General features: G+C 41.0%; 1 protein-coding gene across 1 annotated transcript; it reads right to left on the bottom strand.

Annotated features, from left to right (window-relative positions):
- Positions 1 to 2,217: 2,217 nt before the first annotated feature.
- Positions 2,218 to 12,069, bottom strand: LOC121514822 (cytosolic sulfotransferase 3-like). Its single transcript, XM_041795191.1, has 6 exons — positions 11,934 to 12,069; positions 6,570 to 6,698; positions 6,116 to 6,216; positions 2,693 to 2,819; positions 2,492 to 2,589; positions 2,218 to 2,424 (listed from the first exon to the last, which is right to left on the bottom strand). The coding sequence occupies exons 1-6, from the start codon at positions 12,067 to 12,069 to the stop codon at positions 2,218 to 2,220; spliced, it is 798 nt and encodes a 265-aa protein (XP_041651125.1).
- Between the last annotated feature and the right edge of the window lie 927 nt (positions 12,070 to 12,996).

Here is a 12,996-nt window from a genome sequence, read left to right as displayed (position 1 = left end):
AAATTGTTGCCTAATGTTTTTTGATAACCAGCTTCATGAGATTTGTTTGAATTATTGTCATAACATAAAATTTGATTACAAAGTTGGCATCCAAGATGGCTGCCATTAATTTAAAGTATTCATACCAAGGCAACTACTGAACATACAGTGCTTAACAAATTTATTAGACCACCCTAACCCTAACCAAAGTAAGGTTTATGCCACCGCTGCCCTAAATTAACAGCATTGGTAATTACCAATGATATTTTTAATGCTACAATATAATTATTATTGTTATCCATGAATTTTCCAGTTTACTGATTTACAAAAAAACTGGAAAAATCATAAAGCACATTAATATTTCTTGATTAATATGTCAAATTATAGTTATTTACTTGCATTCCTGAACAGAAGAATTTGTTTCAGTGGTTGAATGTTATGCTTGATTAATTTCTGACTTCTCAGAGAAGCCCAGTGAGCCGGCTCAAATTTGGGTGAATTCAGTTTGAAACCCCTCATTCCTGTTCAAAATGGTAAAACTTGGAGAGCTCACTGAAAATGAAAGAGTCCGCATTAAAGCACTTCATGATGCTGGATGGTCTCTGAGACAAATATAACAGGTGGTCTAATAAATTTGTTATGCACTGTGTATACAAAATTTTTTGGTGTGCACATACATTTTTTGGGTCATAGAATCCAATGGAGCCATTTTCACATTTGTAAGTACAGAACTGAGGCAATAATGAGAGCTTACAAATGCAATAGAGTGAATGTCAGCACACAACCAGGCCACACTGGTGACATCGCTGCTGTGTAACTCAGCATGGGGTTCAGTGTCAGCTGATCTAGCTTTAGTAATACTGTAGTATTAGACTAGAAGTTGTAGTATAGTTTAGTTTAGTTTAGTGTCCCAAAAGCTGTCTGACAGCCCCATATTAATCAGCTAGTAAAAAGTAGTTGGTAGTTATTAGATATAGTTAGATAGCCGCACCTGAATCGACAGGGCGTGCCAGTGCGGGAGAGCCGAGCCAAGGGTAAGGGGCTTCAACGTAATTTGCTCATGTAGTTACCCGGATGGTGTACAGATCACACAGGACTTCAGTGACAGCCTTCTGCAACAAGGGCAAGAAAACTGCCTGGCAAACATGGGACATTTGTCCAGAGGCCTCCCCTGTCTTCTCCAAGCTGAGCCAGTACCCTCTCACAGTGGAAGATGGTGACCTGTAGATACTAGAGAAGTTTGTCATGCTGATGTATGACAGGTCCAGCACTGCTGCCACTGTGGACAAGGCCAGACTTGACATGTTTGCCAGAAAGCAGAGGCCTTACGAGGCAATTCAACCAACCAGAGCAGCTCTGCTCCAGCACACCAGGCATGCTGCCTACCAGGCTGGCCGTGTTTGGGCCCAGGCAACTAAGTGTCAGCCAGAAGCAGAGAGTCCTGCTGACAGGGGATGGCAGAAGGTTGGTGAAGAATGGCAGGTCTTCTGGACAGCCAACTCCCTCATACCCAAGAGTTGCCAACAGCCCACCAAATGCGGCTGAAAATTAGGCGGGAGTGGGGGAGAGACATATGGCAAAGGACCTCAGGCCAGATCCGAACCTGGGCTGCCCGCATTCATGGTGCGTGCCTTAACCACTCAACTACCGGCACGCCCGGCAATATTTTTAAATGAAAATATATGTTTCATGGCAGACATCCTTAATGCCATTTTTGATGCAGGAGTTCAGGTAGCCTTTATGGTTATTGGAACAAGTCCATTAGATTCTCTGACCAGAAAAAGGGAGGATTAGACACAAAAATTATTCTTCTATCTCTAATAGTAGCTGAGATATGGCTGAATTTTGTCTTTTGCAGCAGCCATCTTGATGCCATCTTGGACGCCATCTTGGTTAAGGTCTAATATGCAACTGCCATGGACAAGACTACCTTCACTTGCTATTTTAGTGTCCAAAATTCTAGACTTGGGCATTAATTGTGATTTTTTTTTCTTCTATTTTTTAACCATTGCAATGGGGCTCAGTGTGATGTGTTGGCCATCTTGGAAAATGGTTGCCATCTTGGATTTTTGCGTGGCCAGTGTTTTTTTCTTTTAAAGTAGGCTTTGAAGAGTACATGTACCAAATTTCATCACCATTTGAATGATTATTTCATTTATCTGCCTTAACCCTTAACCCCAAAACTATTACATTCTTATGCCAAAGCAGGTCGGCAGAAGAGTGATCACACTTTTCACATCATGAAATGCTTTTAGTGTTATTGTAATCTTTATGTCGTAAAGAAAGAGAAATTTTGGCATCCATAACATCGAGTGTAGAGTCGTTGACCATGCTGTTCTTCTTCACATTATCAAACTGAACTTTTCCTGCAATTCTTCCCTTCTCCTCATCAGACGGACACAAACCAAGAAAGCTGCACAGTTTATCTATTTCCCGTCCAGTATCCTGGAAACACATGATCAGACTTCATTACTTAATCAAATCAAACTACAGTGGAGAAAGTTAGACTTACCTCAGATAGATCTTCATAGAACATGTAATGGAGTTTTGAATGAGTCTGCTTCTTCTTCCACCATCCGTTCACATGGTCATACCAGGATCCCCACACCACTGAGACAACAGAATATTACAATAAGACACTACAGAAATATTCAGTTAAATCCAGTTCATTTCTGTTCCATTTAAACAGATTTATCAGCGTCATATTTCTTACTCTTTCCCTCCATGAATCTGTAGAAGAAGCTGCTCCAGTCTCCAGGATCTGGCTGAGCTTGGTTCATACGGTCAAAGTGAAAATAAGAGACCATGTTGTCTTTGGCATTGCGAGCCACATAGATTATCTGCAGGAGGAGGGAAAAAGTTAAATCATTTCAGTGTTCAACAATAGATAAGTCATTACTTTAAAACACCTGCAAAAAAATTTTGGCAGGATGTAACTCCGTCTACCTACCTAGCTTCAAACTGACCACATCAAGTCAAACCACAGATTTGCTGTCTAGTGTCTTAAATCAATATAAGGAATAGAAATGTCAGGGCAATGACTGATATTTAATTCTTCCTAAAATATATTCAAAACTAATTTATACAATCAAATGTAGAGAAAAGGTAACTTCATTGCAATAAAACACCAAGAGTGAAAGATAGGGGTGGTCTTCCAGATGCTGCAGCTATTACACAAGCTGCACTTACCATGAAGGCAGCAGAGCAGAGCCCTAGGGACCCACGCTGCCTGATAAGGGGGAATTCCCTAAGCAACATGCGTTGATCATGTATGAACATTGCTGGTGGCGCTGAGGTGGTCATTGACCAGTTCTCAACTGTTTCAGCCCAACCTTAGGCAGTGTTTCCGAGTTGGCACCTGGCACGTGACTTCTATTCAGGAGGACTCTTGGATCGCTGTGATGTCAAGGGAGCAGGCTCAGCTTTGGATTGTCATTGCTGCCTTGTCTGAGGTGCAGCAATGTGGAGAGATGCGATGACCAGGGTTTGTGGTCAGTGTGAGATGGTAGAGGGCCACCTGGGCAAAACTAATGCCTGCTCGGCCTATAGGGCCATGCAGAGCCTCAAGGCAGCTGCATACTCTCTGTGCTGCTCTGCAGTAAAGGTCCCTGGTGGCACGATCCCGACGGAGAAGTCAAATATCAAGGAATGATGGTCTGGCTACTTTGAGGAGTTGTATTAAGCAGATCTCTAAAGTCGTTACCTCCAAATGGATGCTCCAGATGCAGTAATTGTGGACCCACCAGTAAGTTGTGATCCATCAATTGTAGAGAAGAATCTACAGGTGGTAAACAATCTGAAGGCCAGGAAAGCACCAAGTGTATGTGGGATCCAGGCTAAGATGCTCAAGGCGGGCAGTGAAGGCTCCCATCTATGGTTGCATGCTCTCATCTGCACCATATAGAGAACAGGCATCACCCCTACCAACTAGAAGCAGGGCATTGTTGTCCCTGTCTGGAAGGGAAAGGGTGACATCATGTGTGACAGTGAAATAACTACACGGGTATTACACTTCTTTCAGTGTCTCATAGCACCAATACTGCTGAACAGGATCTGTTGCCCATAGTGTTGCCAGCAGCCTGAACAGTTGGGCTTTACACCTACGAGTTCTATAGTAGACCACATCCTGGCACTATGGGTCCTCACTGAGTGCCTTCAGGAATTCAACAGAGGGTTGCTTGCATCTCATGTTGACCTCCAGAAGGTGTTTGACTCTGATGCCCTCTAGAGGATCCTGGAGCTCCATGGGATCCCACCTTCACTCACCCAGCTGATGTCTGTCCTATACTCTGGTACACAGAGTGCTGTGAAGTGTGGTGGCTCTACCTCTGACTTCTTCCCAGTTGACTCTGGGGTGAGGTAGGGGTGTGTATTAGCCACTACACTCTTCAATACTTGTTTGGACTTGATAATGGGACAGGTAACAGGGGCAGTGAACTGTGGAGTGTCATTTGGTAATGATGCTGTGATCCTTGTGGAGACTGTAGATGTCCTTGTGAGTGAGGTGGCTGAAGTGTTGAGAAAGGGCATCTCCCGGGCCATTTTGGGATGCCTTGGATGCTGCCTTCAAATCTGTTTGTGAATAGTGAGAGCATGGAATTTGTAGAGCAGTTCGTCTATCTTGGCAGCATAATCCATCGGTTTGTTGACTGCAAGGCTGAGATCAGCCACAGACTTGGACTCGTGCATGGTTTACTTAGCAAGACAGTGTGGAATTCCCGGTATCTGAGCATGTGGATTAAAGTCCAAGTCTGTCGGTCCTAGGTCCTCCCAGTCTTGCTATACTGTGCAATTAATGCTGACGTGCTCAGGAGAGCAGGAATGGGAGGGTCAGCTGTTTGATACATGAATGGCTGCTGCGCTTTTACAGGCAACTGGCACGCTTTCCCGTGCCTGATCCAGCTCACCACATACTAGGCTTACATTGTGGATAAAATTTTGAAAATAGTTTTCCTGGTAGGCTTCCTTTTTTGTGCACTACTTTCTAGTGATGTTATCAGGCTGCATTATCCCCAAATTACTACTAGAGTCAATCAGCGACTCATTTGGGAGGACAAAAGAACCCAGAACAACATCTAAAGACCCATAGGTCTCAATTGACTCAGTTAAGGTCGGTGTTCAAGGTTCAACAATAAGAAAGAGACTGGGCAAAAATGGCATCCATGGGAGAGTTCCAAGACGAAAACCACTGCTGACCAAAAAGAACCCAAATGCTCGGCTCACATTTACCAAAAAACATCTTGATGATCCCCAAGATTTTTGGGAAAATGGTCTGTGGACTGACAAGACAAAAGTTGAACTCCTTTGGGAGGTGAGTTTCCTGTTGCTGCATAGAGAAACACTAACAAAGGGCCATGTTTTAAGCTGTTTACAGCTATGCCAAGCTTTCAAGTGCCACAATAAACATGTTCTTAATCCTTAAGCCATTTTTGTGTCCAGGAAGTAGTGAAATATTCAGGAAAAAAAGAGTTAAAAACCTCACAGAGAAATGGCAGCATGCAGGAATTATAAAAGCCTCTGTCAAAAGCCTTGACAAGCGGTGTCCCACAATGCTAGTGTATGGTCCGTTTCCGCAAAGCCATCTAGCTTGGTTCAGTATAGTTTTAAACCCTGAATGTGCTGTGTTTCCTCAGCTGAAGTCTGTTCACTCTTGCCCATTGTGATGGGAAATCCGTCTCTTTTAAGAGATCTAGATCATTCAGCTCAGCTCAGTAGAGCTTGTTGTTTGACTACCAAATGGCTCTTCATTTGAACACAGTTTGGCCTTTTAAATGTGGATTAAATAACAAAGGATGCAGGAAAGGAAACTGGCACTCAGACGTAAGCTAGCAACCGTAGCCGTTTAAAACCAAATCTTTTTTGATTGGTTATTTAGAGCAGAGAGTACATATTGGTCAGTTTTATTTTGCTCACCTTTTTCTTGTTTCTATGCCTTGAATATGTCTGAATTTCTACTTGTAGCCTGTGTAAAGGTGACTAAAACTACACGTTGATACCTGTGAACCCAGGGTCTGTATGCATGCAAGGGATTTGTTTTTCATGTTTCCTTTGTAAACTTCCAAAATTTAAGATATTCTGACTCAATCTCTTTTGTTTCCCAGTGGCATCGGCATGGCTCAAAGATGAAAGTACTGACCCGACAGTTCTGCTCCCAGAAAGACTTTGGCACAAACTGGACAGGAAAATGAGTTTTAATAACCCGAGGAGAGGTTGTGAGCCTGTCCGCCAAGTCTTTTCCTGTAACAAAAGGTAAAAAATTAACCAGGCTCTGATCCTTTATAAAGAGGCTTCAATTTCAGCTTCCCTTAGTAGAGACAAAGTCTGCTTGGAATTTATCTGTTAAATCAAATTAACTTATCCAAGGAAAGCAGTGACTCTTAATTTGAGATTTGTCCCATCACATGGTGAGTCCAAGTGCATAAGGAAGTCTTACCCTTCCTTTATTTTGATTGGTCAGTGAAGGAGAAGTGACTCTGATGGGTACTGTGTATTTAAAGTGTTTGCATTCAAAGCGTTTGCATTTAATACTTGATCACTCCTTTGTATACCAAAGTTAGAAAGTGCAAAAATGGTTTGATTTTCTGTTCTACCTCTTTTTGAAGCCACTCTGGAAGTCTCCAGGAAAGGCACTCTTTCATAAATTGGGATGGATGTCTGACGCTCCGGGGCTGTTTGACCAAAATACAGCAGGTCCAGGATGTAGGAGACCCACGTTGTTCCTGAAAGAAAGACAGAGGAGAGAGAAGAAAGTAAAAGGCCATTCTCCAGTCTGTAATTCACACATCTTTTAATTTATCAAACACTTGATGTGACGATTTAGAAAAATGAAAGGATAGCAATAGAGCCCTTTGCCACAGCCATAAGAGCACATATGGGAATATCAGGTACTGTACTAGGAGGAGTGGATCATCGTATTTCTTTATACGTGGATGACATTATATTTTTCCTGATGGAATACTAAAAAATAGTATTCCAAATCTGATGAGATTAATGGAAAACTCTGGAGAATTCTCTGGATATAAAATGAATAATTTTAAACCAGTAATAATTTTTCTTAAAAGGAACCCTTCATGATGAGACAAGTTCATCTTGTTGGATAGATATTTGTATCTCTCTTATACATATTGAACTAAAAAACAAACTAAATGTCTGCATTTTGAGTAAATTCGAGTCTATAAACTCACCAGGACGCCACCATGTTTTGGTCCGCACTGGCAGTGTGATGTCACAGTTCCGCAGCGCTCCTCACCGCTCCTATGCAGTAACCGCTGTTTCAGACTGGCAGCCAGTGTTAGGACTGCATCTCAAGAGGCTGCACATCTAACACACGGAGAATTTAAAAATTTGAGGTCACTTCTATTTTTTATTTGCACCATGAGCAGTTACTGTCCATCTAGACAGGAAAATGATAAGTACAGAGCCATGTTTACCCTTCTTGTAGCAAATATTTATGTTCACATCTGCAGAATATGCTTGAAATCCGTCTCTTGATGAACCAGATGAAGGCCACGAGCTAAAATGCATCTGTTTAATGAAGTTGTTCCCCAAACATCTACTCTTTATGAAGCTTTCCATTTCCCCACGGTTCAGGTAAAGGTAAACACAGCACGAAAGCACTTCTGGTTAATGCTTTTCAAAGTAAAAGTCCAGTTTATCATTTCTTTTGAGAAACTCCATTCATATGTACATAATGCTTTTATTTTGAAAAGCTCCCGGCACACTTCCACTTAACACTGAATCTAGTCACTTGTAGAGAGTTTTACTGAGGTAAAACTTGGGAGGAATGACGGAGCTTTGACAGCACGGAGACAAAGCCAACACGCAGCAAACTCAGCCTGGCATGAAAGCCGTTATGGCAGCAACAGCTGCAAGCCGCAAAACTGTCTGAAACAGCAGTTACTGCATAGGAAGGAGAGGAGTGCTCAAAGGGAATACTGCGGAACTGTGATGTCACACTGCCAGCGTGGACAAAAACATGGCAGCCTCCTGGTGAGTGTATAGGCTCTAATTTACTCAAAATGCAGGTATCTATTGAGTGTTTTAGTTCAATATACATACAAGAGATACAAATATCTATCCAACAAGAGGAACTTGTCTGATCATGCAGGGTTCCTTTTAACAATGAGAAAAGAAGACATCCAACTAATTTATAAACACTCCATTTGTAACAACTACTGAAGGCTTTAGATATTTAGGTGTCAAAGTCACTCCTGAACTCAGCAAAATAATTCTGCATTTCTGCTTAATCTGCAGTCTGGACATGGAGGGGTGAATGTCTCCTGCTCTGACTGCAGCTGAGAGGGACTGATGCACGAGGACTGGGCGACTCGGCTGCCTGTGAGTGCTTTGGAATGGGGAGGGACCCACAGCAGCACCTACTGCTCACTGAGAGGAGCAACAACGATGTATGCTTTCATGATAGAGTCTCCTAAAGTCTCCAGTAACTCCAGAAAAAGTAGCTAGATTTTTCGCCAGTCGCTTTTTTGGAAAAGAGTTGCCAGAAGGGTCAGAAAACTCACTAAATATAGCAACAAAGTCGCTAAGTTGGCAACACTGCTGCCCCTCGACGCTGATTTGTCCTGTTACTTTCTAACTGGTTCCAAACGGTTCAGACGGGAGCTTTGTGAGATGGATTCGCCAGTGAGAAACACGGGGAGTTAAACTAGACATGAAACACAGAGGACAAGGAACAAATGCCAACACTCATAAAATACCACAAAGTACAAACTTGGAAAAATCTTAAGGAAACCTAAATACAAAATAAAACTAGAAACATGGAAATAACATAGAATTAACAAAGGAAAACACCAGAGAAACTCAGGAACAAGACAAATCAAAATCTGGATCATGACATACACGGCTGCACAGTTGACATCAGCATCACTATTTTTGTTTAACACCTCTAGCCTGTGTCAGTGTTGAGCAAACCTCCATACCAGACCTTTAAAAGTATATCTATACTCCTCAGATATTAAGACACTAAAAAAACAAAACAAACAAAAAAAAAAACAGACAAAAATCCTTTTCTGAAAAATACCATTTCAGCTTGGTATGAAGCACATAAACATGTTGGTGGTATGCCAGAATTGTCTCAGTTTACGCCTATTTGGGGTAATGAGCAGTTTACACCAGGGAAAAAAGATGTGAGGATTTAAGTCATGGAGTGTAAAAGGCATTCAGAAAATGAAAGATCTTTATCAGGGTGGAGTTTTTCTAAATTTTGAGCAATTAAGTGAGAAATACCAAATCCCTCAAAAACAATTCTTTAAATATTTACAGTTATAAAGCTTCAGGTTATCCAAATGCGAACAGGCTGTGTGCATCCCACCTCTATCGAAATTAAGGAGATAGCTCAAGGTAATTCAGATGGAAAGCGTTACCTCTCTAAGTATCATAATATATTGATGTCTAACACTGAACATTCTGATATGGATAGACTGAATGCATGGAAAGTTGATATCCAAGAAGACATTAACAAGAAAACATGGAACAAGGCATTTTTAAAAGCTCAAAAACAGATGATAAATATAAAATTCAAATTACTGCAATATACATGGTTGATGAGGACGTACTTAACTCCTGTCAAACTTCATCACATGTCTGCTAACATTCCAAGTACCTGTAATAAATGTTTTAATGAGAAAAGTACCCTTCCTTACTGTTTATGGGAATGTACAACAATTCAGAAATTCTGGAAAGATGTTATAAAATGTTTATCAGAGGTGTCAAGCTTTGTGTTCTTGGAATATACACGCAGGACTTTATACAAACACAGAAATGGACAAAACTACTGGATTTTGGACCTCTTTAAGCAAGGAGAGCTGTTGCACTATGTTTGAAGAGTATGGATGCAGCTTCTATGAAACTATGGATAAAAGAACTCTCAGAGTGTATTAGATTGGAAAGATTAACTTTTATTGCCAAAGGCAAACGGAAAGATTTTGTTGAACTTTGGGAACCAAATTTGAATATTATAGAAACCAGAAATGAGGGCCTCATCTGAAAGGAAATTGTAAAATATGGAGTATTTATTTCTTTTCATTTTTTAAATGGTTTTATTTTGTTTATTTTCTCATTGAAGTGCCCTTTATTTTATTCAAATGAAGCATGCAAGTTTAGCACAAGTGTGTATGTGAGTGTATGTTTGTACTAGACTTCATGTGGGTTTTTGTTTTGGTTTCAAATTGTTCAGTATATGTTTAATGTTTTGCAATAATAACAGAAAAATCATTAAACATATTGGAAAAAAAAAGAAACAAAGGAGAACCCAAATGCAAAAAAATGTTGGAGTAAAAAAATAAACTAAAAATGCAAAAATTACAACCAAGCTAATTAGAAAGCTTAAAAGTCAAAATGTACCAACGCAAAATCTCACTGAAATATTTCTGGAGAGACTGCACTCCGGGGGACTCAGTTCAGAACTCAAATTGCAACATTGTAGCACTTTCCTGTGGTTTGGTTAGATTTCACACATAGACTGTGAAAAGAACTGGACAAAGCCTGTGTGACGTCAGCCATTTGATTACAATACAGGGACTCAAACAGCTTTTGAAGCCAATCCATGGCAGCTTCCATATTGAAATTGCTGTCTCAACCAAACTTTGGATCAACCTAACATCAGACAAGAGCCCACCCACTAGGCTTGACTTCCTGTCAGCAAAGCTATCACTAAATCTAGCCTTCTGATAGTAGTGTATGCCTGTCAAGCTATCAAATGAGACACGCCAATCAGTGAGGTTTTTCCTAAAATATAATTGAAATGACTGTGGTGCAAAAAAATCACCCCCCTACAGTGTGAGGACAATAAGACATTGGCTAATGAGACGCATTTAATTTTTTTGAAGTAAACCAGTTTATTTCCAGTGTAGAAAAATGCTTTCTTACATGTGTTGTGTACGGGACTTCCAGTGTTTCTGCAGCCAGCCTCAAGTAAACACTTGCCGTATTGCAATTTTTTGCACTTCTGCGTTGGCTTCATTTTTAAGGACCATAAGTTTGTGGCACTGTCATTCCAAACAAAGAGCAGCAAAGAAGAAAAGGAGATGTAGAAGAAGGTGAAACTGGAAATCCATCTCCTTCTATTGGTCTTTCTTCCCACATAAACAATGAAACAACACCAATCCATGTTGTCTTGGGATTTCTGCTTTTGTTTTGGGGTGTTATGAGCAGACAGCAAGGCAGCGAGTTGTCCAGTATGTCATTCTTAAATGAGACAAATGAATCGGTACCAAAGAAGTTAGATCACATATATAAATCATTACGCTTTATGCCACTTCCTGCCTTTGGTTCACAAGTTGGTCCGCTTTGCTGTCACACCTCAAAGGAACCCCACCAGGGTTTGTTTGGAAGCGAACTGAGATCCCCGTTTTTTAGGCAGGCCAGAGTCCACTTGTTTTGCCCTCACCAGAGTTCATATGAGCTTCGTAAGCAAGCGGCAATAAGAGGCCGTTGTAATCATGGTGGAAGACAATAGCGTGGATGCTGCTAAAGCGCCAGTTTTATCAGAACATGATGACATTTCTTTGTTAAAAAAAGAACAAAAAACAGCAGTGAGTTGATTTCTTTTAAAAAATGATTTTCTACATGTCTGCAGTTGCCATGATTCGCCTTGTGCAGTTCTCTATGGATCACTCCTCGGTAGCAGCTACGGCATGTGTTTTGTTGCTCTGATTGGCCCGTAAAGATGTGACAGACAGAACATTCATCCAGTCACCCTCCGAGGATTTTTTCAAAGCCTCTGCCCTTTCTCAAACTCTGTGTAGGAGAGGTTTACCAGATGGATGTGTGAAACAAATCCATCTGGCATGTCAGGTTAGGGAAACACTGAGGGACCAAGGAAAACAGGAGGTGAAACAAACACAAAGAGCTCAGAAAACACAAGAACTTCAAAATTTAACACAAAATCAACCAAAAGCCATCACACCTGATTTGTTTTTTGTCATGTGAATACTGACCAGCTTTGGGGTAAGTTGCAATAAGAATGTTATCTGGCCTGGCCTGGAAGTTTTGAACATTTTCCCAGTTGTCTGTGAAATAGTGGGTCATTGAGACTCCATGGAAGTCGAACAGCTCTGGTCGAGGTGCATCCATTGTTTCTTTTAAAAAAAAAAAAAAATGGGGATGAGCAGAAGCATAGAAGGAAATAAGATAAAGGAGTGAAACTTTAAAAATGGAAAATTAATTAATTTATGAAAACAAATGGAGACCAAAGACTACACATGCAAGCAAGGATTATAACATTAGTTAAAGCTGCAAGCAACACCTTGCAATCCGTAGCACGCCAGGGTGTGTCATGACCGTGGATGTGTTGCAACCGTTGGGTGCCAGCAACAAGGTGCACTGCAAAGTCAAACAAATGGGCAGGAGGCATGAGCCCTGAAAATTTGAATGCAGCTCCAAAATATGAACAAATCACTGGATTGTCAACATCAAAGCTCCCCTTTCTGCTCTGCCTCACTAAGCCGCTCTTTCTCTTTCTCTCTCTCTTGCATGCTTGCAGCCTCACTCCCTCTCCCTCGTGTGCACGCTCACTCCACAGGCGAAAAATGACAGCGTGGCTTAAAGCATTACTGGATTGTCTTCTGAATGTTACAATCATTGGTGATGCAGATAGTGCATAGGAGTAAATACAGAGACACAGTTGTGTACAAGTTTGTTTCATTATTATCTTCAGTGCTTTGATATCTCCTCTCAGTTTGTCATTTTCTCTTATTTTCATGGATAAATAGACAGATACAAACTTTGTAAAGTGTTCTTGCTGTTTTTTCCTGTCCTAAATAGTGTTGCAGTGTTTTGTATTATCACAAGATGGCAGCACAGCCTGGCCTCCAACATGAAAATTCAGAATTGTGTCAATAGTGCCCCCTACCAGTTTTCAAAGTTGAAGCTCTCTCCTTTCACTTTGTCATAGATTCTTGAAATTTTGTGTGCAGGTGCGGCTTGGGGAGATCTACAAAAAACCCTTTTGGGCCGACACTCTATCTCCAACAGGAAATCCGCCATTTTGAATAAATTAGC

The sequence above is a fragment of the Cheilinus undulatus genome, linkage group 9 (genome assembly GCF_018320785.1).
Source record: "Cheilinus undulatus linkage group 9, ASM1832078v1, whole genome shotgun sequence".
Classification (NCBI taxonomy): Eukaryota; Metazoa; Chordata; class Actinopteri; order Labriformes; family Labridae; genus Cheilinus; species Cheilinus undulatus.
Note: the sequence above shows the minus strand (reverse complement) of the source record. Positions and strands in the feature narration are given on the sequence as shown.

Excerpts from the sequence above, each read along its gene's own strand:
- LOC121514822 (XM_041795191.1), bottom strand. The coding sequence starts at position 12,069 with ATGGATGCACCTCGACCAGAGCTGTTCGACTTCCATGGAGTCTCAATG. Across the intron at positions 6,217-6,569 it reads CAGAGTGGCTTCAAAAAGAG|GAAAAGACTTGGCGGACAGG; the intron begins GTAGAACAGAAA and ends CTTTTGTTACAG. Across the intron at positions 2,425-2,491 it reads TCTATGAAGATCTATCTGAG|GATACTGGACGGGAAATAGA; the intron begins GTAAGTCTAACT and ends ATGTGTTTCCAG.